Source organism: Meleagris gallopavo, chromosome 12 (genome assembly GCF_905368555.1).
Source record: "Meleagris gallopavo chromosome 12, MGAL_WU_HG_1.1, whole genome shotgun sequence".
NCBI classification, from domain to species: domain Eukaryota; kingdom Metazoa; phylum Chordata; class Aves; order Galliformes; family Phasianidae; genus Meleagris; species Meleagris gallopavo.
Window position 1 is genome coordinate 8403760 of NC_139415.1, and position 27466 is coordinate 8431225.

The following is a 27466-nucleotide window of genomic DNA, read 5'->3' on the forward strand; positions in this document are numbered from 1 at the left end:
TGACCGCCTCCTGTCACGTCAACTGCACTGCTCAGCTTGGCATCATCTGCAAATTTGCTGGGGGTGCACTCAATCCCATCATCTGTGTCACTGACAAAGATGTTGAAGAGTACTGGTCCCTCCCTGGCACCGCTCCTCACCAGCCTCCACCTGGACATATTGCTGCTGACCACAACCCTCTGTCAGCAACCATCCGGCCAATTCTTTATCCACCAACTAGTCCAGCTTTCAAATCCATGTTTCTCCAATCTAGAAATAAAGGCATGGTACAGGACCACGTCAAAGGCCTTGCACAAGTCCACGTAGATGACAGCAGTCACCTTTCCTATGTCCACCAGTGCTGTCACTCCATCATAGAAGTCTGCCAGATTGGTCAGGCGCAATCTGCCCTTAGTACAGCCATACTCTCAGATCATTTCACCTAGTGCATGCCTTAGTATCTCTTTCAGGCAGATCTGCTCCATGATCTTCCCGGGAACAGACATGAGGCTCACCTACCTGTAGTTCCCCTGGTTCTCCTTTCTTAAAAGGATGTTTCCCTTTTTCCATTCATCTGGGACTTTGCCTGACAGACGTGACTTTTCAAATACGACAGAGAGTGGCTTAGCAACCACATCAGGCCATTCCTCCAAACCCTGGAAGCATGGCACTGGGCCCCCTAAACTTACACACATTCAGTCTGCAACTTGCTCTGCTCTTAGAGGGGGTGGGATTTCACTCCCCCATCTCCTGCCTAGAGGTTCAGGGATACAAGAGGCATGGAAGCCTGACTGGCAGTGAAGATCAAGAAGGTGTAGAGATGATGAGCATCTCTGGCATTTTCTGTCAAACAAGTCCAGCTACAAGTACGTGAACCATATAGCAGAGCTCATGTAGAGAACAGACAGAGATCCACAGACAGCTTACTAGTGTACTATTATGTACTATTTAAAAAAACAAAATGATACAATAGTTTAATCATTCAAAAAATTTTACTGCTTTACAGTCTGACAGCATATAGTGCTGATAAGCTAAAACACTCAATTCATATTTCCTCAATGGAAATTTAAATTGAATACATGCACATTTATAGCCTACAAGCTGTAGAGCTATTTTTTTTTTTTTTTTTTAATATACAACAGTATATAGGTAATTGTTTTGGAATATAGTCTACATTTCCATGCTTAGATTGGAGCCACGGAATTAACAATGTGTGGTTATTTGGCTTCTGCATTAAACGTGGAAAAGAATCTAGAAGAAGAGTCCCACCTCTTTTGGAAAAAGACCTTGCATTTATGGTAGCTAGTTACCAAAATAATACCACTTTTATACTCAAAGTCATATACTACACTTGAAACCATTAAATCCCAACATTCAACTTCGCTAAAAACTGTTTATGATTCCTGGCTACAGACTAAATTCTTTAATTTATTCCAAAACGGTTATATATACTGTAGGTACAAAAGCGTTATAACTGTCTTAACTGTTCCATGGTCCATGCCAATGTCTTTCAACAGTTGAGGGGAAGTTTTCTATCCTCACTGTCAGATACCTACCCTGAAAGGGCCAACAAACAAATTCTTAGCAGTTAACCAGTTAAGAAAAGTCCTCTACTATTGCCTATGATAGGACACCTAAAAGTTATAACTTAGAAGCCTCTACCTTTGATTGGAATATTAATCACGAAGCAGCTAAATTTGATTCTATAAGGTAATAAAAAAGAGATTTTGGCTATAATTTCCATAATCCAGCCATTCATTTTTCTCCTTCATCTTGAAGTAGGACATAATTGCATAGTCCTGTTTGATAGTATAAAATAAATTGTCACAGAATCACAACACGTGAACAGATTTCATGAACATGCAGCCCTTCAAGAAAAGAAGGAAAACATTACAGACTATTTTTTAACCCAAAATTATTATGGTGCCTGGCAAATGAGAAGTTCAGCTTTAGGCAACTGAGCACATTACAGGCTTTGACCATGTTTATACATCACTCCTGTCTGTGAAAAAAAAACAAAAACAAAACCACTTAACTTGTGAGTTTATCCATACTACATAAGCACTTAAAATTTAACATCTGGGAAGCTCTTGAAAATTCATAAAAGCCAAAACCAAAAGAAGCCTTTTTTATTGCTACTAGTCAGATCACTTCTGGTTGCTTTAAACTTACACTGTGAAGTCTTTGGTTTTAATAGAATTGATTCCAATAGCTTTTCAGAGCACACATTTATTTGTAATTAGTCAATAAAAGGCCAATTTTGAAACAGGAAAAATATGTTCTTCCACAGTTATAAACCAGTTAAATACATCTTCATTGAAGGCACTATAGTTTTGAATTTGCTGTACAGTTGCAGTAAAATTAGAAGTCACCTGCAGAATAAAGTCTGTCTAAAATCCAAGACATTATTTGCAGGAAATTATAACACAGGCACAGTGTCAGAGGATTGCTCTGTTAATTTTTATAGTACATACAATGTGATGCAAAAAAAGTTTCAGTCCTATACATTTCCTCTATATAAAAAGCTCACCATATGATGATCTTCTGATGAAAACGGTTGTCAGTTGAGTTCTCATAAATATATTTGAACAGTCCTTCGGAGAATTTTGTTCATTTATGGTCTCATGACAACATTAAGTAAGCTCGGTACGGCACAGTCCAAACAGGCCCACAGCAAAAAGCCCCTAGATTTTCATTATTTCCAAGATGTATACTTTGATTATGTACAGAAATTTAAGTGATTCTTGTGTCCTTATTAGTTGGCATAGATACAGAACTTGGAATGCTTGAATAAGTACTGTGCTATGCAAATTTGACACTACACATTAGTTAATTTCTGCAAGTCGTAGTGTTTCAAAATCAAGCCTTTCAAGAAAGTTTTACTTCATTGTTTCATTAAAACTTATACATTTATATGAAGCATTAACAATTTAATTCAATAGCTTGTAAAAAAGGATTTTCTGTTTGCTGGAAACTTAGGACACTGATTTTTATAATTAAGGTTGTTTCTCCTGTACAAAATTAGGCAAATTTAACAAAAGCTTGTCCACCACTTCTAGAGAAATTCACACTAGTTATGCATGTAGATAAGAATTTTTAAACAAAGGCTATAAACTAAATGCTGATGAGCACATGATAGTCTTAAAGTGTCCAGTTTAGACACAGAGCAAGTTACAATTCTGGGACATTTTAAAAGACTTTTAGGACTTAAGCATAGTAAGAAAAAAAAAACTCACTTTGCATGGCTTTTACTTTTTTCTTTTTTTGCAAGGCTCCTACTTTTTTTTTTTTCTTTTTTTTTCTCCACTTAGTCCCTCAAATGTCTTGGAAGAAAAGTCAATTTATTTTTGCCTGTTTTTAAGGGATGTTTACACTTAATCACAGTATCAAGAACAAATCAAAACAAAAAAATACAATAAGACAATTGTGAAAGATTTCCCTTCAGTGCACATGAACAAGGATGAACAGCTCTAAACAATGAGTCCAACTATTGTGTGAAGAATCCATTATCACTAAAGCATTGTTCTCAAGAACATACATACCCCTTCATGTAAATGAGCATCCCTAGATTTTCTAACATTTCAATTGGGTCATTGTATGCCCAATGATCTTGAATGTCCCATTCTTTGACTACAGACAATTATACAATTGATTTGCGGTTACATTTCTAGTAGAAAGCACAGCCAAGGTCTTAAAATACAAAAAAGTTCTTTAAAAAAAACAAACAAAAACAATCAAAAACTGGATCTGTACATGGATTGGTGTGGTTATGAAAAATGTGATGCATACCAGCAGATTATTAATATAGCTTTGCTTTAAAAGGAATGGGGTTTCCAGTCTTTTCCCTTCTAACCCAGGTAAATGCAGTCCAAGATTGCCAAAGCCCACCGTGAGGAGCGTGCTTTGAAGACCCTTGAAATCTTCACACAGTTCTATAAGATCTACTGGCTGTCTCCTTCAACCCTTCTCTTGCGAACTGTAACAAAATAGAAAAAGATGTATTTTAAAATATTATTGTTACTGTATTACATATTTCTGCATCATTGGTATGTAGTACGTATGTACAAAGGCTCATGCAGCAATCTGAAGTAATCATTTAATATTATCCACCATTTACACAAGAACAGATTCAAATATTTCTTAGGAGAATCACATAGAAAACACTAATCTTTTTTACGTTAAGTAAGCAGATTTATCAAGTTAGTCTTTGTTTATATTGCCATAGTTTGCTTGGCTTTGAAAGAAATGATGTAAAACTTTCAAGAATACCCAGTAAGATTTACACACATGCAAATTTATACACACTCAAAACTAAATTAAAAAAACCCTTCAAGATGTTATGCTCAATAGCCTAAAGCATTCAATTTATTAATAAAAATATTCAGTTGCCATAAAATGCAAAAGCAATAAAGATCCTTGAATAAAATCACCAACGCTCACATGCTGCTCTGACTTTACGCAAAATTCACTGAATGCCTTCAAATTCTCCAGTCATGCAGTCAAGGCAATATGCACATGGTTTCAGACAAAGAAGGAAGGGGAAGTAGTACAGCACAGTACAGACAAAGGAGAAAGGTGCAGACTTTTTTTTTTTTTTAATATAAAGAAGTCACGTACAAAGAAACTGAAAGACTGAGCATCTCGGTTTTCAGTGCTTGACACCCAAGTGGGCATTTAGAGTAACTTGTCTCTGTGGCTTCAGGGCTGGAGAGGTGAAAAGGTATTTGCAGAAATTTTTACTCGGATACTCCAGACTAAGAAAGCAAGGAAAAACAGGCAAGATATCAACAGAAACATAGATTTCCAACAGTTAAGTGCTAAAATGAGAACTAGCAAGAAGAGAAGCCTTAAAGGACAGAGACACATGGAGTGACAAAAAAAAAAAAAATTGGTTTGAATTAATTTTGAGAAACACGCGTATTTAAATGCTCTTCTTCTGTCTCTATTCTACCTGTTTAAACTTTACTACAAGGGAAGCAGATCAAGAAACCAAACTCCGGCTTCCTAGAAGCACCCCCTGTTATTAGATCTCTTCCTGAATTCCTACTACTGCTATTGAACAGCCTGGCTCATTTTCACACCAAAGGGATGTGTAATCCCTGCTGCATCACAAAGCATCTAACCAACAAAGTTTAATGAAACGGAATTTTAAAATGCAATTCTATTTGAACATATTGACCTCCTTTTAACTCGTCATAGCTAAAACCTCCAAGTATTTGACACTATTAGTAAGAGATTTCCATTCACATGCTATACTATTAACCAATTTTCTGTTGTTTTAGAGTTCTAATGTGAGCTCCAAACAACAAAACTAAATGCAGCAAATAAAGACACCACTGCTACCATCTACATTTAAGAGAGGCAGGGAAGGCACCAGGGCATTAATGGAGCTGTAAGGGAAGAGGTGACTATGCCAACTTCTGCACATGACAGCGCGTTCACCCCTTCCTGCTCAAGCATTCCAAATGAGACTGGGTGTACTAGCACGGAGGAGGGCATCTCACACTAATAAATTCAAATGCAGTCTTTAAAAAGGCCATTAATCTTATCTGAATAAAACCAAATAATCAAAACTATTATTTTTCATCCCTTGCTGCAACACATCTGGAATATGAATGTTCTTCCTGTTTCTGGACTATGCTAAAAATCCTGAACACATGCATCTGGACATCTTGCAACAACATAAATAGGGAACATCAAGTAGCAACAGAAGAATAAGAGTAAAAGCACAGGAGAAACCTGAAACTAATTGACAAATGTTTTTCCATCCTGATTATATCAAAGGAAAACCTGGAAAAACAAACAACTTTAAATGAATGTGTGCAGCACAAGTTTTAAGAATTACTCTCGACTGACAGGTCTTACCCAAGTCATTGTTTTTTGTGATAGCTGCAGCTGCCCTGGCTCGAGGTCCCTGTTGTGTGAAATGGTATCCAAATTTAAGGATCTTGCTGTTTTCTTCAAGCATCTTGGCAATTTCTACTTCTGCAAGAGTACCCAGTTGCTGCCTCTATTTAAATGAGAAATACACAAAGACAGCAGAGCTTAGGTGTATTCATCCCTTATAAAAGAGAGATCAGGATACCTTCATCATATTACTCAATAAATACCTTTTTTTTAAATTAATCTAAAAGGCACAAGCTCATTATCATCTTTGTGCATTTTAAAGCACAAAGAAGCACAGAAGAAATGGATGCCTATGAAAATCTTAAACACACATGGCATAAGATATTTACAATATTTTTGAATGGTTATCACAAGAAGCCTAAAAGTACTCAGTCAGCAAGGACAGACAGCATGTAAGCACTGATTTTAATTATGCTACCATGGTCTCACTTACCTGATTATCAATTTTGATCTCTGTCAATGTTTCATTGTCTTTCAGTGCATCGACCAGTGCCAAAATTCCAACTCCGGTGATGAAGTTTGATTCTATGTTTAAACTTTTTAATTTTGTGTTTACTCTCAGCATATCTGCAAGAGCCTTTGAATGCAAGAAAGTACCATTAAACTTTTGAACTGTGCTACAGTACATCACAGGACAGAGCAATGACCACTTCCACCAACTAGCTCAACAGGAGCAACATGTTCACAGATGCATAATGTAACCTTGCAAGTATTCACCTCTTGAGACCGAAGAGAGTCTTCAACCAGGAATTATCTACATTCTCTTTTTAATAGTACTTAATCAAGAAAAGGCCTGTCCTACTCTTGTTACAAACTAAAAAGCTACATAGAATATAAATTGTCTGAAATTAGCATATTGGACTAATTCCATTTTGTAAGCTTTCAAAGCACATAATGAGCAATGCAAGCTGTAAGTAAGGGTCAAAGAAAGGGGGTTAAGCCAACTGAAAGGAGAATTAGATATGGTTAATTTGTAAAGAGGAGATCTGACTTTCAAAATGCTCGTGTCTACAGATTTGGTAGGAAGCAAGAACAAAAAACACATAAAACAAAAAAGCACCAGACCCCAAAATCAACCCTCCACCTTCTTAATACAAATGTTTCTGTTCCGCTGAAAAGGAACTTTTTAATTCACCCAGGACAAAGCCTTCAAATGTTTATTTATTCACTTAACTGAATGCTTTAAACAACTGAAGCTAAAACAAGTGCAAAGGATTGTCCCAGCACATTTGTTAGCACTATTTTCTTACTTCTTTATGTGCAAATAAATAAGGAACTACTTTTGATTCAGTACAGAAAAACAGGACCAAATGATAAAGACTTCGGTTTCAGTTGTGTCAAACTAAATACTTTCATTGCCAATGCATTGAGCCCATTTTTGGTAGCAGGAAGATCAGAGAAATGGGTATTTTACAATTCTGTTCAACCAAAACTCAACGTAGTTGAAAAATGCAATGAGAACTTTTAGCCTCAAATGAATTTCCTTTGAAGTTAATTCTGAGTATACTCCTTACTCAGAGCATGAACATTATCAACGAAACAACGGAAAGAAAGAAAAACAGGAAGGAGATTAGCAAAATGAAATCCCCATTCATCTCATCATCCGACGCATTGCTGTGTAGTCATCAAGTAATTGTTTACCAACTTCAATACAGCAAAGGTTTGCTAAAGTAAACATACAATACAGGGTAAAAGAAATTAATCATTTTTATATTAAAAATTATATATGTGTACACACACATATACAGACAGGATTCTACTCTATCCCTTTCTGCCATCTTTCCATCCTAACTTCCCTCATATCCCACTGAAGCACATTTGCACAAGTACTTACAACAGCAACAGGATCATTACTTCGGGTGGCTGCAAGGCTAAAATTCTTCACATGTGTGTTGGTTTCTAGAGCTTTTGCAAATTCTTTCAGCGTTGGAATTGGTATGTTCTTGAAATAAAAATAGCATTTCAGTCTCTTGAGATGCATAAGTTTAACCCCCACTCTCCACCCCCAAATTCTTCCATTGCCTTATTCACTTCACAGCACAACACACGATACTATTAACCATCGCTGATCTCCAGCAGTCTCACAGTAAAGGCTTAGATGTGGAGCAGAGCTATGTGCAAGTGGTGCAGTGGTTCAGTGTTGGTAATTCTATAAATTAAACTCACCTTTATTTAATTAATGCCAATGCCACAATAGAAGGGTTAAAGATATTTAGCTGTCTTGAAAATGTTACTGAGCTTACATGAACTCAACGTTCTTCTTACTATCACTACCATACTAATCTCTCACACACAGGAAACCACTTAGGAGCTCTAAAGCAACAGAATTCCATCCTCTTTGCTATGTTAAAAATAATCTCAGAAGTCACCAATTTACAGTTTGACGATTTTCACAAAGTAGTACCAAGCAACTGTAAAAGGAATAATTTTAGATAATTAATTACAGTCGCAAGTTTCTTGGCTTATTGAAATAGCAGTTTTGTTCTGTTACCTTTTAAAATACTCTGGCCAGTACTTCACTGTTGTGCAAGGTTCTTAAATAATGCATTTCTTTTACTGCCTGCAATAAGATCAACAAATAGTCTAGGCTGCCAGTGAGACAGTGCAGAAAGCAGTGACAGGTGGCTGGTTGCAGCAAGTCAGTTGTGTTATAGTTCCATTTTCTTACAGGTATACATATACAAAAGTGTTCAGTTACGTTGAAGAACAATTCTTAAGAGCTGATAATTGTTGACAGCTCTTCTGTACAAGAATCAGAAGAATATTAGGTACAAATACCATTTTGTTTGCAGTACCAGTAATTGAGAGCACACTGCTTCACAAAGCACAAAGGATTCAAAGCAGTTAACTCCATGATGGTGAACTGCTGGAACTGTCACCAGCTTGGCAGCAACAGAAAGCTGGTTTGGCAGTTAGAAAATCTGAGACTTTTAGAGTATGCATTTCATAAAAGATACCAAGATGGCTTCCTGCTTTATTTCAGGCCAGAACCTTGGAGCTAAAGCACACTGCAACATTTTGCAGGAAGGCTTCTATACTTAAAATAAGGCCATTGGGCCCACGCATAGTACTGTACAGCTTTGAATATCTCCTGCCAAGAAAAAAGCAGCATATTTACTACATAATTCAGGTAATTACCTTGATGTTATTTAGATTAACTTCAACAAGACGGGAATCATTATCTTTAATCCTTTGCAGAGTCTCCTCCACATTTGTGGGATTTGGTGGTTCATCAAAAACAGGTAACATTTTTTCACCTTTTACTATATCTGAAAAGTAAGGGATACAATTGTAATCAAACAGTTGCATACATTCACTGTACACAAGATGTATATACAAAATATTTACTGTATTTAAAGATAATTTCCTCAGTCTTCACATCTCTTCCTCACCCAAGAAGTATACCATCATTTCTGACTATATTTTTATAAAGTTCAGCCCTCCTCCAATGTTCTCACAGCCTTTCTTCTTTTCTTGAGCATGAGCTTTTTTGCAGAAAGCACATAGGATCTGAATAACAAACACACACGTTAAACCTAAAAGCAAAGGCACACAAATGTATTTTTGTGCCCCCTTCTCTCTCTCTCCAAGAAGTGAATTAACTACAGAATAGTTTTAAGCGTAAATAGGTAATTCCACTCTTGCCAGAACTCAACTAGAAACATTACAAACATATACCTTATCAATTTACAATGTAAAGTCCTATTAAAAATGCTAGTGTAACAGAAAATAGTTAACACTACAGTAAGAGTCTGCTGAACAAATAACACATTTATTTAGCACTTGTGTAAATACTTACTCGAAAAGCTGTCTTTGCCAACCCCATTACTGCTTCCTACAATATCACAGAACTGATTGTTTGTTATCAAGTTGGACATTCCCAGTATAGCTGTTAAAAAGGAAAAAAAAAAAAAAAAAAAAAGAAACAAAGCAAAGAACAATTTTAGTGCCCCTGGCTAATTCAGCTTAGGTGCAGAGTTCCTTTAAATAATAACAACTGAAGTCTATCAAACACCACATCACCAGTACAATAACCCACTGAATCTCTTAATTTAAAGAAAAGTAGAAAAGCTTTTAATGTAATAGAAAAGACTTTTTTGTTAGCTTTCACGTCTTAGAAAGTTTCAACCTCACCAGGTTCAGGCATCATAGTTAAGAGCTCAGTTCAGCCAAACATTCTTGACTGCAGCTTTAGGAATATAAGCACGTACCAGCACATATGTATGAAAAAGCAGTGGTGAACACTAAACAAAAAGCAGTCAGCTTGAGGAATGAACTGAAAGATTCTGTGTTTTAAAATCGGGAATCTTAAGCCAAAACATTCCTATATATTAGCACAGACCAACAAAGACGATACACTGCAGATTAGCATTTAATTTTACTAACATAATAGCTTCTACTACACTTCAGGCAACAAATACCCTCTAACATTAACTGTACATTTCTATTTTCTAAACATGCAGCAGCCCAGTTGTACTTTCAAAACAAAGAGACCCACAGCACTAACCTGCGAGGTCACATAGCTCTGTGTCTGTGGCACTTGTCAAGGCTTCCTCCAGTTCTGGATCAAGAGCAATTTTTTCTTCTGCATAAGACTGGGCAGGCTTCTGCTTCGGGATAAATATCTTCCCTAGAGTAAAGAAAGTGAAAAGTTTTATATTACTTTGCGTTACGTAGCTACTTATCTTTAAGCTTCTCTGTTCATAAGGGATACATACAATATTTTAGAAATCCTAAGCCAGCATGGGCAACAAAGGAATGAGATCTCTTCTAGTTGCTTTTGAAAGTCAGAGATGAGAAAAGGGCATAAACAAAAACATAACATCCAAGATCCCAGCTTTTCAGGACTCTGTATCAGGACTCCAATCTTACTTGTTTCTTCTGAGTATTGGGGTAAAATGTAAGTCTGCATCACACATTTTAAACAACATATTTTTAAATAAAATGCCTGCAAATAAAATTTAATTTTACTGGAAAACAAGGACAGATGCACTCAAGTGCATCAAATGAAAAAGGGTCCCAGGCAGAGCTGTAATTGGAGTATTTCTGAGAAAGAAGTTCTCTAAGCATCATCTTAAATCCCAGAACTGAATATTGACTGCAGTTTTACAGCATATACCATATTTCTGGTTTCTGATGTCAACTTAATCTTGAATTTGAAAAAAAACGAAACGCCTGAGATGCTTAAGAAAAGAATGGTTTGAGAACAGCAGAAAACATGATTAATTTATCTCTGGCACACACTGCCAAAGACAATTTTCTAAAATGATGCTTAGAAACAAGGAAGGTCACAGAAGATTCAATGAGAAAAAGGAACAGTAGCGACAACTGCGTCACACTCACCTTTTAGCCACTACAGACAGGGAAAGGGAAAATTGGTTTTAGGGTAAATACATTACAAATAGAGGTATAAGTAGTTAACATAATTCCTGCACATACCTTTGGTCAAAAAGCTAGGGCAAAAAAATAAAAAAAATAAAAAAAAATCAGAAAATCAAGTTATTAGAATAACTATTCTGTAAATGGTTCAGATTGAAATGATATGGATTAGCCCTTCAGAACAACAAAAAAGGTTACAACTACACAAGAACCGAAGAAATTAGCGTGGTAAGTAAAAGCTTTGGTCCTGGATAACAGAACAGAACTGATACATTCAGTAGGTTCTTTCCACAACTAGAAAACTTTAATCTTAATAGCTATTCAAAATTTTTGCGTACTGTTAAAGTCCAAGAAAAGTGAGTGAAGGGGAAAAACCAGTATATTTATGAGATGCATACTGGTCTAATAGCTTTGGTCTACAACCGCATCTAATTAAAGACAAGCACAATCCACCTCGGCTGTCACCACCTGTGCGTGTTCACTAGTGTTCAGCAACCTGCCTGGGCCACCAGAAGCCAGAGCTGAGGGACAGTGCTGAGCTTCCAGCAGCACTTAACTGCTCCTGAGGGTGGAAGGTGGTGTCCATAATCCAAGATTTCTCAGTTAATTTAGGATCCCACCCTTCCATACCCACAGTAAGGCATTTCCACGTCTCCCACGGAGCGCACCAGCTCACCCCCCCCAGCAGCAGGCCAGCTGGGCAGGAGCCAGGAGCAGAGTATTTTGCTCCTTGTACATATACAAGTGTATCTTGTTACATGTTTGGACTAAAACTAACTTTAGCATTTCTAAATGCCTCCCAGTCACAAGATGCTTTAAAGGAATCTTCCAATTTACATTCTGGGGAAATACTGACAGATTAGTGTTTTGGTTTCCCCATTTCTGGAGACAAATGCTGACACCCTATCACCCATCCCACCCTATCACCCATCCACCTTTCCTCTCTCTCTCCACGTCCCCACCCTAGATTACAATAGTTTGTGGTTCATTTTCTTTTTAAAGGAACTTCATCATCACCACTAGCACAGAACACAATTTGAACTCTTCACAACAGTCTGATGACAAAGACTTGTTGCTAGCAACACAATATTTTTGTTCCTCGGTTGCTATCACTTTGGAAAGCTGTAAGTTTAGAAGCAAAAAATAAATCGCCTTATATAACTGTTCTGATACAAACAGGAGCTGAAAGCAGCTGACATACGTTGTCACAGATACCTCAGTTTTGATGAAGAGCGCAAAAGGAAGCTGTGGCAATTCAAGATAAATAGAAAACCTTCCTAAATGGAAGGCACGAGCAATAAATGCGTCAGACTACTTTGATATACCTGACAGTACATCTTCTATTCCCATTTCTGGATATCAGTATCGCCTTCTAGGACAGGAATAATTTTCAACTTAAGCTGGAATTTTTAAAAGAGATAAGAGAACATGTGACAAGGTTTCCATCAACCTCTGAAGCACTCTGAACAGCCTAAACCTTTCATCATCTGCGTTTGTGTTGTTTTTCCTCAGTAACACGGAATAGCAAAAAAGTGAGGCTGGCAGAGCACGAGGAGGAAGAAAGGGAAATGGTGAGACTGAGTGCCTGAGCCTGCACTCACACCACCTGACTTGCAGCATCAGTGCATCTCATGCTTTTCTCCATATTAAGCTGGCTTCTTTTGTGAACTCCATGTGAATTCTGTTTAGAAACACAAAAACCTCCAGGGCATGTGAAGAATTCTTGGCCCTCTCAGTCGTGTAATTTAATAACCCGTTTTGTACAAAAATAAAAACCTATGCTTGTAAAAAAAAATAAAATAAAAAAAAGAAAATCTTACAAGAATTAAAATGAAATTCTGTCTATTCTAAGATGACCAATCCTACGAATTTTGCTGTTAAAATTTCTCATTTGCTTTCCAGATGAGAAAAGAGATCTACACTATGCAAGAATCATAGAATCACCAGGGTTGGAAAAGACCCAGAGGATCACCCAGTCCAACCATCCACCCATCACCAATAGCTCTCACTAAACCATGTCCCTCAACACAGTGTCCAAACATTCCTTGAACAGGGTTGGTGACTCCACCACTCCCTGGGCAGCCCATTCCAGTGCCTAAGAAGACCAGGTACAGACTTATAGCAACAAGTGTCTATACAGCGTTCTAAGAAAGCATTTCGTAAAACGTTTTTCCAACCCGAGGCATTCTGTGACTTTGCAGAAAGCACTGAATGACATTTTCTGATGCTGGAGATACCTCTTGTGATTATTTCGAGTAAATTAAATTGAAGATTCTCAAGTTTTCAAAATTTCTGCTTTCAACACACGTCTTACAGCGCAGCGTAAGCATCTGAAGAGTAGGTGCTTTGGCAGCATTGTGGGATCTCCACCAGCCTTAACATTAGCTCTTGACTAAGCCTTCTGTTCTGTTTCTTTCAGGAAGAAACCCAGGAAGGAACACAGCCTTCTATCTGCAGATCCATAGTTATGTTTTAGTTCCACTGACACTCCGCCCTGTCACTGAACAGTCCAAACCGGAGAAGTTTCACAATCCTTTTTGTCTTCTCAAATCCATTCAGCTGCTGATTCTTATTCTTCACCACAGGCAGCGGTGCAGCAATCAGGGGGTGGGAGAAACTCAATGAAAAGCAACTTCCTAAATGCTATGGTTTTTAAAACCAACTTCACTTTAACCTAGCTCAGTCCCCTGTCTAGTTCATCACACAGCACCCACAACAAAAGAGAACTACTTCTGATGTTAACTTAAGTAATTCCTAAGTTCACAGGTTAGGACCTCCAGATTCTAAGCATTTGCATCCTGAAAAAATAAGACTAAATTTACCCATACATTCCTGGCTCTTGGGACAACCCAAAAAAAAGTTTCTCTTAAAGCCAAAATGTTAAAAGCCGCTCCCTTCCAGAAGTACAAATTACAGCCAACTCCAGGCACATGAACTGGGTCAGGAACAGTTTTTGTTATAAACCAGGTCACACCCTTGTGTATACAATCTCTCATTCACTCGCCCTAGCCCAGAGTTCAGAGATTCACAGCATGTACATGAGAGCAAGTCCTTCCCTGCTTCTAGCAATCAGCAAATACTTCAAAAAAAAAAACAAAAAAAAAACCTCTGCACCTCTGGGGACGATGATCTAACTCAAAGCCTGCTGCCAAGGCAGCCTGGAGATTTCCTTCCCCCATCCCCTCCCCCGCCTTTTTTGTTTTGCTTTGTTTTATAATACACATCTGCACAGTGTATACGATGAGCAGCTTCCTTGGCTTTCAGGTGGAACGTTTCCAAATAGCACAAATAAACACGGCGTCCTCCTTGCTCTTCAGCCAACAAGGACACCACAAAGATTAAGCAACACAGCACAAAAAGGCAAATTTCAGATGTGTCCATATGATCTCTGTAATAATTATATATTCGGGTGTTTTATGGCTTTAGCTAACACCTTAATCCCAAGATGTGAATCGTTTAAGTCGAGCCTTTCTTTGCAACAGAACGAACTTGCAGTTCCAATTACACAGCAGCATATCCCACTAAAGGCAGGAGAGCAGAATGATGTGTGTTGAAGCACATGAGACACTGCACCAGGGTGGGATGGAAGGCCTTGCAGAGTGTTCAGGAGTGCTCAGCACAGCCATGCACTCACCACTGCCAGCACAATTCCCCCACATCTCACAGCCCAGGAGGCACCATTGACCACAAGCAGCAGGCCAGAACAAAGCCCCACATCAGTTTTGCAGCTCTCAGATGAGGAAAAGGAACCAAGTGCCACCTGAGGACAACCTCCTGTCATCAGTGACTTCATGAAGAAGGGTGCACAACATTTAACATACCCTATATACCTTGCATTCACTAAACGTTCAGTGGTACAGAGGTTGTCACGATCCACAACTCAATCACCAGGTCTTACCACACAATAACCTCATGTTCATCAACTTGCTTACAAGTCTAAGTAAACATTAATCTTTTTGTAATTCAGCTTAGAAGAGTTGTGTTCCTTGGTGTCTTACTGAGGAAATAGCACTGTTATCCATTATTTGCCTACAGAACACGTGGCTGTGAATTAGAACACTGTTGTGCATTGAGGCTGGTATATCACGTGCTATTTTGTTCTAGGGCCCTCGTATGGTGAACATCAATTCGACAACTTGTTTCTTCAAAGCTCCTACAAAATATTAACTTCATTTCACGACATGTAACACACTCCCTTTAAAGACTAAGTGGCTGAAAGGCAAATGGAGGAAGCAGCACCCCAAACTCAAATAGTGACCGAAGCGCAGCACAAACCAGCCAGGCAGGTCAGCACCAAAACAGCTCTCACCATGTGAGAGTGTCAACCTAACAATGATTTCTGAGCAATAGAGCAGAGGAAAAAAAAAAAAAAAGCAGAAGTCACACAAAAAGTAAAGCTATGCAGAACAAATAGAGCCTGGCAGGAACGCCGGGGGAAAGCTGGAAGAGAAAAGTGCAGTGAGAAGAGGGCAAAGCCTAGAAGCACAAACCTTGATTTATTTAATACTTTACTAATGCCTTACACTGCACAGCTGAAAGTACATTGCAAATGTCAGATACGCTTCTGCTTCGTATCAATTGCAATAATTCTCACATTTTGCTGTTTATAGAAACACAGAACCCAGGTGAGCAGAGAGGGAAGCGTGGGCAGGGCACCAGTGCCCAGAGCTGAAGCCCCCCTCCTCTGTTGGGATGGGGCATCCTGCTCACTGCAGCATGCCTCGGGAAATCCTTCTGGCATGTTCATGGACACATACTGAGACAAAGCCAGTTCTGTTTAAATTATTACCCCGCTGGTTTCATGAATCTCTTGCCTGAATTATTTGTCAGGCAACAATGGTTCACTGTATGGTTCAACACTTAATTGGAATGGAATGTGACTGAAGTCATTACATCTTGTTTAAAAACAAAGTATGTTTTAAAGGATGCGTCTAGAAACCAAGCCAGGAACTGAAAAAATAAAATACAGCAATCTAAGGATTGTTAAGTGTCACATTCATTTAGCACTGTTCATCTCACTATATCAGGGCACTTTGTGATTTTGCATCTTCCACATCTCACAGCATAGCAAAAAAAAAAAAAAAAAAAAGTTAAAATCTGGAGAATTCACAGCACCTAGCATGAAAAAGATCAACATTGTTTTAACAATATGTTAACTCAAAATGAATTAGGACAACTGGAACAGATGATTTTCATTTGCACAGCAGTAGGGAAACAAGGTCACCATGGGTGGTAACAACCCAGGGTGAGCAGCTCTGATAAACCTGCAGGTGCAGCCACCATGATGGACATTGGTTCTACTGACAGAGAAAGGAGGATAGATTCCTCCTTCCATAGAAGGGGTAATTAGACCAAAAGAGACCAGTGAGAGCAGCCAGGTATACACAATTCTGATAGTGAACCTTGACTCACAAAAATGGTACCAAGAAAGTAGCTACAACTCCGATCCATCTCTCTTCCCCGAGATCCTTTAGATCTGAAGATCAGAGTTGTCAATTTTCCTCTTCTGAATTAGCAGCATAACCAAGCAAAATGTTCCATCCGCCCCATTCCATAACTTGCTAGCTGCATTTATCTAGTCAAACAGAATAGTTATGAGCCAGCCCTTTTTTTTCCCTCCTCCTAACATTACAGGAAAATCACATAAGGATGGTTGTTGGTTTTTGCTTTTTTTTTTTAATCCATAGAGAATCCTTATCCTAATCAAGTTTTACTCGACTCCCTTTCCAGTTTTCACATCTTGATGAGAGATCACGATCTCCAGATTTAACAGATTAAATGATATAGGATTGCCATTTTTGCACAAACCTGACATGAACACAGCAGCAAGTCAAAACTGAACTATAGAATTTTCAAGAGCGGAAAAGATTATCCCTCTCACCTACTCTGCAGTGCAGTCAGCCTTCTTCCCACTTCCCTCTCTTTTAACAGGGGCATGAATTTCCACACTGAACACACATTTTTTCAGTTTGGATGAAAGCAAACCACATTTCACTTTTCAATGTCATTTTCTTCCTTCATGATATTAAAAAAAAAAAAGTAGGAAGTTACTATAATAAATCCTCTTCAAAAGATATGGGAAATTTGATTAACTAAATTTGCATGTCATATTGCAACATTCAGACTGCTGTTTAGTAATACTTTATTACATAAAGGAAGTGACATTTGAGTTTTCTTAACCAAGATGTGTTACAGCCAGACCCTTCTATTTTCCTGCACAGTTCTCACAGATTTTATCAACCAAAACAAGTAGTTCTGCTGTGTGCATGTATACATAAACAGGCTTTAAAGAACCACCCAGTGGAATGAAGTACTAGTACATCTTGATGGGAAAGGAAGCATATGTACAAAACAACAAAGTGCTCATTAGAGGAAATCCTCTCTGGCCAACCTTAGTCCTGAAGGGGCTGAAAGGGATTGCCAAACACAAAGGCAATGTCACATAGTTGGAACTCTCCCATCAGACAATCACGCTGTCTCCAGCACACACCAGCAGATCTGTCAGGCAAGAAGCAGGCTGGGGAGGAAAACACAGGAGCACCAGCACTGCCCACAGAGGCAGCAGCGCAGAGAGGACCAAAATGTCGGGTGCTTTCCTCTGCCCTCTGCACCCAGTGCTACCCAGCATCATCCTTTACTTGGGTACTTGCATAGATGAGCCAGGAAACTCCTCCATCAGCAACCAAGTGCCACAGTTCTATTTCAACAAAAAAAAGTGATAAGCTATACAACAGAATCATAGAATGGCTTGGGTTGAAAAGGACCTCAAAGATGATCCAGTTCCAACCCCCTGCCATGTGCAGGTCGCCAACCACCAGACCAGGCTGCCCAGAGCCACATCCAGCCTGGCCTTGAATGCTTCCAGGGACGGGGCATCCACAGCCTCCTTGGGCAACCTGTTCCAGTGCTGCACCACCCTGTGCATGTTATAAAGTAACAATCTCTGTAATCCTTCAGGAAAGAGACTGATGTTGAACAATAGCCATAGCTATGTGCACAGACAGAGAAAATGCAAATACCTCCACAAAAAATGCCACTGAATCTACTGCATAAGTACAATCATGTATACAAATTCAGTAATGAATGAAGACTCAATTCTCCAATAAGCAATGATTCACAACAGATTTCCATAGAACTAGAGGGTTTGGTAGCAAACCTTAAGAAAAGAGGAACAGTTCTTAAGAGAGGAGCCTGTTCATCTTAGCAGTCAGAACACATTTAATAAGGGCAGCTTTGTAAATTCTTACTGCAACAGACCTGGCATGATGCTGGGTAGGGTCCAGACAAGCTAGTACTCAGGAGCAGCATACAAACACTGCTGACAGCTAAAAGCCTCCTTCTTTGCATATGTGGCCAGTGCAGGACTGGGAGCTCCTGTCCCTATCAGTGATACTCAGTAAGTCACATTAAATTTGGGAACTCATCTTGTGAAAAGATAAATAATCTGTTCTTACTACATTTAAGTGTGCATTCTTTTTTCTTTTCTCCTGAAAATAAAAGCAATTCATATTGAGCCAGTGAGAATCCTGGAAACCAAAAGATTTAGAATCCCAGGCTTTAATGATGCATCTATTCTACCAGGTCTGTGTTTCCAGTTTTTACATCATAAGCCACAGCTAGATTTCAAGGCTTCTTGAAATGTTAAATATATAATTAACTAATAATAACCATGCAATCTTATTAAAATCTTTCACTAACAATACCAGAAATACAACATGATTGCTTACACCACTAGCTCAAAAATGTTGTAGGTTAATAATGCCAGACATTTTGGGTATCTTCCACGACACATCATTGTACTGCTCTGTTTCAAATTCAGTCTTAGAAATATCACTGTCTGTACTCAGAACCACAGGGCATAAGCTAGAGGCACATCAGTATTGTTACTATTGACACAAATCCAGGGGTAGCTCTTATTTGGAGAATGCCACCCCATCAGAACTTGACAACCTTTGGTAAAATCTTTTGAATTTGATTTTTTTCCTGAAAATGTGCAAATGGTACACCAACCCCAGTGCCACATGAGGCCAGAACAGAAGCACCCTGCCTCTGCACAAAGGCACTCTGCAGGTTAAAAAGCAGTCGAGCTGCCACTAAACTTTGGTTCAGAGAAGCTCAGGCTAGCCCACTTCTCAAATTTCCTAACCACCTACACAGGCAATGGTGTCGTTACCTTTCTTTTCTTTTGTAAAAGGCACATAGTCTTCCCTGTCTTTGTGCTCAAGAGCTTCCTTCTCCAAAAACGCAAGGAGTCGTTCCCTGTCAAAAGGACCCGAGGCCTTTTTAGCAGTCTGGTCCTTCTGTCGGAAGCCTGCAGGCAGAAGCGCATTCTGCAAAACAAAATGGAACAAATAAATACAGCTTAAGAAGTCTGAATGAACCTGTTCAGATTCTTCTCCTTCTTCCTCCTCCTCAAAGTTCAAGCCCAACATCTTTATGTACAATAGCACCTAGCATAAGGCTGGCTAGTTATTTAGTATTCTTCTCTAGAATGGACACTGTTTAATTGAAGAACAAATACATTTCTGCTATTCAGTTTTAGACAGTGAGTAAGCAGTCCTCTTCTCCACCACTAATTTCCCTATGCTTAAGACAACTGTCCATACTGCTCTCTGTTAACAACACCAAGTATTTCTACTTTTGGCCTGATTCAAGTTGCTGGTTTTTTTCCATTGTTTTGCTTTTTTTTTTTCTTGCTATATCAACATACTTTGGCTAAAGAAAAAAAGGATACGCAAACAGAAATTCAGACTCATAAAAAGGCAGTCAATCCCTTCTGCCAGTTCTCCTCTATTAAAATGTCTACAAGCCAAAGTAAATTAGAATATCAGGAATACTTTTCTGTACAACAAAACAAATAATCATAAAATTCTTAAGCAATCCCTGGATTTCAAGTTGAAAGTTTATGCTAATCAAAACAAGAACAGAGAATCAGGAGGTGGAAACTCTGCTCCTGGATTCAGACTCTATCTGCAGGATCTGTATAGGAAGTCACTCAGCTCTTCATAATAGAAGGCTAAAATTCTTTAACATCCCATGCTGACAACTGTCCAGATGCTGAGAAAATTTTTGCCCCCTCTTTGCAAACTCAGCAAGGTACAAGAATGGGAATAGTCATGCTGCTGAGGAATCTTCAGAAGAGTTTAGTGCTTTCCCTCTCCCATCCAACAGTAGAAGTAACAAAATAGAAATGGATGCAAAGAGCTGTTTACCATCCAGCATTGGAAACAGGAAAGTTTAACGAAGTAAATTCTTTCGAGAAGATCACTTCAGAGCAACTTTTCCTGTATAAATCAATCCCACACAGCTTCTCCTAGCAAACTCCTATTTTATTTTCCTCTACTGTGGTTGTACTCACATTGTAAACAGGAAACAACCCTGTTGGGACATTATACACACACATGTATCCGTAAATAAGACTGCTAGCAGATTAGGAAAAAATTCCATCCAAGACAATACTAACTACAAGCTGAGTTCAAGTAAAAGAAAGTCTCAAGTTATTGCACACTGATTTATGAACTAATGAAAAGACATAACTTCTCTCTGCTAATACCTACCTCAGGGTCAAGATCATCCAAAACTGTTTCCAGCTGTTTCAGTTCTTCTTCTGATAGTTTGCCGAGAATGTCATCCTCATCAAGATCTTTGTACTTGTCCAAGTCTTTTCGAAACGGGAGCGTCATGACTTGGGCAGTAGCAAGTTGCTCAAATGCTTCAGAACCTGAGTCTTATTCTTAACCTGATCTATAAAAGGAGAGAAAAAAAAAAGATTTTTAAATAAACAGCCATAATTATGGTAAATATCCCAATTGAAAAGCATATTCAGCTTCTAAATGCATTTCTGAAAGGGAAGTTGTTAATCCCTTATTCATATTGATCTGCTGTTCTATGAAAGACACAGAGTGCTTGGAAGTCTTGCTTCTTCCCTGAGCAGAATCCTACTCTGCAATGCCCTCTTCTCCCATCACAACAGCTAAAACAACAACGCAGAAGCAAGCTAAACATATTTTAAGATCCACGTATGTAGCTAATTCTTCTCTTGAGAACTCCAAAGCTGTACTTCCCAAAGAGCAGGGCAGGACGTGGGGTGGGAAGGAGACAACAGTTAGACTCCGATTAATAAGCCCAGCTTAATGCCACCAATTTTTACAGATACTCAGTCAAAAGAACAGCTGTGTTATACTTGCTGCTGCTGTTTGAAGCCAGTAAAGGAGTACATCAACACAAACAAGATATTTGGTTATTAGTGACTCATATCCTTGCCTGTTACTTACAAGGGAAGCAGAGGATGTTTATTAATTATATCATTGCAATTGAAGTACCCTTCTGTTCTGTCAGATGAAAATTAAAGCACCTTGATGCAAAGCTCAGGGAACACAACATCTATGTAACAGTCCTCTCAGCCCCACTAGCAAAAGGACATAACAGGCTGTGTAATTGCTCCCTAATATTACATCTGGAAGAAATCTTGGTCCTTCTACAGTACTTCTTACATCCTAAGAAAACACAGGCAACCTTTGATCTAAGTGCTTGAGCATTTGACTAAGAACAAAATGTACAGTTAATCACAGTGATGTTTAAGCAGACAAGCTATTTTTCTCTTATTTTCTCCAAGGAGTTCCAGGATTCTGCTGTTGCTCTGCAAAATTCTTGCTTCGAGTCGAATGTGCAGGCACACACACAAACAGGGGAACTTGAATGACTCCCTGTGAACAACAGCATCCTTAATGCATTTGGGAGCTAAAGCAAAATCCATGCATCTTAGCTAAAGAGCATCTGACTCCTTTCTCAGCTCTATAGAAATACAAAGCAAATAAATCAGGCATTCAGCAAACACTGTTTGTTCTATGAAGCCCAAGTTCCAGTTCAGATGATCACATCACATATAATAACTACGTTCATTCAAACCTGAACTTAACCTGTACTTCAAAAGCAGATGAACAAAGTTATTACCTCTTAAGTAAAAGGGCCATATAGCCATGTTATACCCAGGGACTGGGCTTACTGGATTCCTTCTCCTCACTTGTTTACACCCAGAAAGGTCTCTCTCTGAATGCTGGCAGCGTCACAGACATTGGGATATTTTAATTCAGAGACACTGAACAGAGCTGAGCACGTGAAGGTTCACCCAGGCCGTTGGGCTGTTTTACCTGTAAAGTCTATCTGGCTTTAACAGGACTGGTAAATTTCCAGTTCCCACCAACATCTGCAACCCAAGGAGGAACACGTTTACAGCTATTTTCGGCACGTCTGCTTTTGAAAAACATTGCTAACACACACTATAATTTGCTCATAAACCACGGTTGACGTTGATAGGACAACTCCAAAGCTGAGCCGCCAACACAGAACGAGATCTCTTGAAAACAACAGCGATCAGGAGGAATTCTCGGCCTTGTTACATTGAGAGAATGGTGGCTGGCTTCCCTGGAACTAAGGCCAACGGCACTGGGAGAGCTTGGATCTTTCACAGGAGGCCACAAAGCTGAGAGCACCAGATACAGAATTTAACAGCTACAGAAGTACAGAGCAGCACACCTACGCTTTTCAAAGTAGTGTTTCAAAAGTAACCAGAGAAGCATCTCTCCTGGCTGTTGCACCACATCCAACAGCCCTACGGTGTTCGCTTCTGGAGCTGCATGACAGCTGAAGAACAACTAGATTGCTGCTGCAGCACATGCCACACAATCTGCATGCAAACTTCTCATTCCTAGAGCCTTACTGCTTTCCTCTGCTGCACAATTTAAAGCATTAAACGCTATCATAAGGGAAAAACATTTCCTGCAGCCACTTACACAGCACTGTTTGTGACCAGGCTGCACAGCCCGAGTCCTAAATCAACGTGCTGCCATTTACCACGTTTCTGCATGGCCATTTGCATCCAAATATTAAAAGATGTCATTTTAACCGGTAATTACAAGGAGCACACTAATTAGCATGCTGCACAGTAATGCTCCCCTTACTCTGATCAAGAATAGCACTGCACAGCCATACATTGCATCCAAGCAGGCTGTGTTTCCTCTCTATAAATAGCTGCAAAATGCCGTCACTCAGAATTAATTACCTTCTATTTATTGGATTTACATCTTTCTTATTGGAAAATAACTCATCCTTTGTAATTCACTAATGCCCGGGTCATAACCCATAGCTTCACCTGTCTTTACAATATAATCAAAGTGTCCACTTCAAATCCTGGAATGTTCTCACACACACACACAAAAAAAAAAAAAAAAGAAAAAAAAGCATTATAGCAAAAAAAACATTAATTTATAACAGAGGCTTCTCTTTAGCAGGAAGAGAACCACCTGTGACCTAGCAAATTCAAGGTGTTTTGGACACATTTTCTAATATCTGTCAAAGTATTTGCAATACGTATATATAACACGCTAAAAATCAGGTTTTAAAGCATGGTGTCAGAATTCCCATTGCCTAAAAAGGACATGAAGGCCAGCCAAAGTCATCATCTGATCAAACCATCCCCTCCACCTCCCACGAACACATCTGGTATTCTCACTTGCTTTCCATTATTCATTATTCATGAACAGTGCAGTTGAGAAAAACACTCATGTAAAAAAAAAATAAATTACAAATTGTTAGAAGGGGCAGTTATTTGGACTGGGAATATTAATGGCACATCTTGCTGCAAAATAACCACAATAACCTGCAATTTTGGCTTTGCAAACACTTGGCACTTTTTGACGAGCAGTGCTGTTTTTTTTCTAAGTATCCTATATAAAGCTATAAAGCTTTACCACAAAAACATTACATACATAAAATGTCTACAGGGCTAATCTTTTTATCACGTATATAACTATCATGTAGAGTAAGACTTCATTCTAGCAACCTGATAGTCATATAAGAAACATCTGAGGTAATGGAAACAGCCATCACTTCCAATCAAGCAAGTTTTAACTCGCTGCCTATTAGAGAAGATATATTAGAAGGGAAGATATTATGATGAATCAATGAACAACTAAGGAAGTGAGAAGAGAGTAATTACCTTATTTCAGGCCATTTTATAACTACCAGACTCATCCCTTGAAAGGCTGTCAAGAACTTCCATATACTCTATCTACAATTAAGATATTTTTGTTCTCTTCTATCTAAAAGCATATTAAAAACAAACAAGTTTTAAAACTGTCACTCCCCAGTTTTCTCTGCGAACTTCTGTTATATGTAAGGACATCATTTCTGGGATCCCAGCAGGAGTAACCATAGCAATATCTCACCAACAGGACACAAGCCCCGCTGAAGTCCTCTGTATATGGTTTCTGTAACTTAGATTTTAAAACAGAAGTGACTTCAGGAACAATGAAGCGAGCTGGTTTTGGCCAACACGTCCACACAACTGCCTAAAATCCCACCTGCTCCCTCAGGTCCTCCTCCTCACACGCCTCTGCTGAAGCAGTGTGGCCACAGGTGGCATTTCCCAGAGGAATTTCCACTGTGGCAAAAGTACACATTAACTGTTGATGAACATGTTTTGCTCTTGAGTTATCTTTATGCACCAAGCCAAGAAGAAAAATGACTTTAACTAAGCACTCCCACTCCAGCAAGCTCTTTAGGACAGTCTGCAACATCTGAGGACACTGTGGCCAGGCAGCACCACCTCAGAAGGCTCTCAGACATCCCCGAGCCCTCCATGCACACCTAGCAAAGGGCAGGTGGGCCTGGCACTGCAGCTGACGTCCCCTGGCTGGGTGACATGGAGCCAGCAGGTGGCATCTCGCCTGTGCCTGCAGCTGTGTCTCCAGGAAGTGAAGAAGAGCTGTTCTGGGCTATTTTCCTACATAAACAAGCCTGAGGCTTCATTCTGCTCACACAATCTGCTCAGTTCTGTATGGAGCAAAGAGCCCTCTCAAGTTCACGCATGTCAGTACAGCCACATGGGGACAGAGGTGAGCAGAGATCAGCACTGAATAACTGAAAGCTCAATGAGGGATAGACATTTCCATGGCAAAGGAGATGGGAGACCATCTGCATTCCTGTTCAGTCCTGCTCCATATCAGGGGGCACTCGGGTTGCACACAAGATCCGTGGTTATGTTCTGCACTCCTGTCCGCTTCCACAGCTGTGTGGAATTAAGGCAGTAAGCTCGCTAACAGGGGCCTACTCAATGCAGCCTACTTCTGCACACCTTGGGAAAACCTGTCACCCGCTACAGGGCAGCAGATCCATGTCCTTATTGGCCTATGGAACACCAGCGGTGGCAGCTGGGGACCAGGGCTGCCTGCCCAGCTGCCCACCAGCAGAACAGCGCCAGACCTGCTCATCCAACTGGCTGCAGGGCAGGCGTTGTGATAAGAACCAAACACAGGGCAGGGACAGGAGATGAGCACCTCGGAAGCATTCCAAAGAGGTCTGCTACGTGCCACATGCTGGCCAAACCTATCACCTATCATGAACATTCTTCCAGAAGAAATCTCAGCCCCAGGCGATCCCTGCTCACAGCACAGCACCGCCGCTGCAGAAGCCTCTCACCTCAGCTTCTCAGGCAACCTCTGGGCTCTCTTCACCAGAGGCACTGACACACAACATTCACTCTCAGAGAAACTTCTACAGACTCTTCAATTAAAGGGAAACAAATCAACTATACAAGCTGTCGGAAGGAACATTCATACGTTTGTATCCACTAAAAAAAGGTTACAAGACGTACAAGCCTATAGCTTAACAGCAGAGGGATTCACATTCCACGTTATATTGCTTGTTTTCCTGTTGCCTTTCACCTCGAGCATCAGAGGTCGGCTTTCTGCACCCATCTATAGTATTTAACGCTTAAAAGCCCAGCAGCACGGCGCTCGCTACCGGAAGACTCTCATGTCAGCACCACGCCGAGCACCCCTCCGTCAGCCACCGGAAAAGCGTTCTTCCTCACCGAGTGCCACTAACACACGCGCTCCGTAAGCCGCAGAAGACGCGCGGCGAGTTGACAGACGTGAGCTGACCGGACCTGCGGGCAGAGCTCCCGCCCCGCAGCCGCGGACGACACGGCCGAGCGGGGCAGCCCGCAGCGCACCGGGCCGAGCGGCGCACGGCGCGGCGCCCCCAGGTCCCCGAACGGCCGCCCCGGGGCCGCCCGGCCGACAGGAGCGGCGGGAGCCGCCCAGCCGGGCCGGGGCGCGAGGAGAGCGAGCGGGCGGGCGCGGCTGGGAGCGGCGCGGGCCGCCGGCGCCGGGAGTGGGACGCACGGAGCGGCGCTCGGGGCCGCAGAGGACAGCGGGCCGGACCCGCGCCCCGACCACCCGGCCCCCTCCCTCCGCGAGCGGCGGAGCTGCTGCCGCGCCGGCCGCTCCCGAGCCGCGCACGGAGCGCTCCGCTCGCCCCTCTCCCGCCCCGCCCCGCCCCGCCTCGCGTCCCTTTCGCCAGCGCTGCCCGCACAGCCCAACCGACCCCCCGCTCCGTCCCGGTCCCGGCCGCTCCCCACTCACCCGGGCGGGCGGCGGCCGCTCAGCTCCCACAGCCGCCTCCCAGCCGCGACGCTCGGCGCCGCCCCGCCCCGCGCCTGCGCACCGCCCCCGGGCGGGACGGGAACTCTAATGGTACTGCGGGCCGGGCCTGCGCTCCGGTTCCTGAAGGCCGGCGGTTCCCGAGCTGGCAGCCCGGTGTGCGTGTCCGAGGGCGGGCAGCACGTGCTCAGAAGGATGAGCAGAAGGATAGCTTCTGCAAAGGCTGAGGCATGCTTTCAGTTAGCCGAGGGTGGGGGAAGTGCAGCCAATGCAAAACAGCGCCAAGCGGACCCTGACCGCGGCGGAAGCTCCGCAGAGCTGAGGTGACCCGGTGCGGTCCCAGCGCGGCCCTTCCTGCTGCCAGGCACCGGCTCTGCTGCGCATGGCAGGAGCGGCACGCAGCGCCTCGGCCCTAATCCTGAACTGATTAAATCGTACCGTGTTTACTGGCTGCCTGTGTGGTACGAATGGAGAGCACGAGCTCAGTGTCTGTGGCCTGACACAGAAATATTACCCTGCCTGGGAACTGATGCAGGGTGTAGAGAGGAAGGATACCGTCAGCAAACTGCGTAATGAACGAACACGGCACCTGGACCCTCAGTCCTGTAACTCTTGGATCCTTGATCCTTTATAATTTGTGATGGCACAACACAGGCTGAAACAAACTGAAGGAGGAAATCACGTTCCCTCCAGGGATTCCTTCCAATGGAAGCAGTGACTCCCTTTAAGATGCAATTCCACAAATCAGTAAGTGCAGG

At 41.0% G+C, this 27466-nt stretch overlaps 1 protein-coding gene across 3 annotated transcripts; it reads right to left on the reverse strand.

The window, feature by feature from the left end:
- Positions 1 to 940: 940 nt before the first annotated feature.
- On the reverse strand, positions 941 to 26850 carry LOC100548866 (tropomodulin-3). 3 transcript variants are annotated; one of them, XM_085234296.1, is made up of 10 exons: positions 26691 to 26850; positions 20823 to 21009; positions 19439 to 19595; positions 10394 to 10516; positions 9686 to 9775; positions 9025 to 9155; positions 7721 to 7828; positions 6320 to 6463; positions 5845 to 5989; positions 941 to 3955 (listed from the first exon to the last, which is right to left on the reverse strand). In XM_085234296.1, exons 2-10 carry the CDS (start codon positions 20946 to 20948, stop codon positions 3921 to 3923), a joined length of 1059 nt encoding a protein of 352 aa, XP_085090422.1. In that variant the 5' UTR covers positions 20949 to 21009; positions 26691 to 26850; the 3' UTR covers positions 941 to 3920. The 3 variants fall into 3 exon arrangements, with proteins under 3 accessions (XP_085090422.1, XP_085090424.1, XP_085090423.1); XM_085234298.1 differs by lacking the exon at positions 26691 to 26850 and adding an exon at positions 26653 to 26672; XM_085234297.1 differs by lacking the exon at positions 26691 to 26850 and adding an exon at positions 26138 to 26577.
- Between the last annotated feature and the right edge of the window lie 616 nt (positions 26851 to 27466).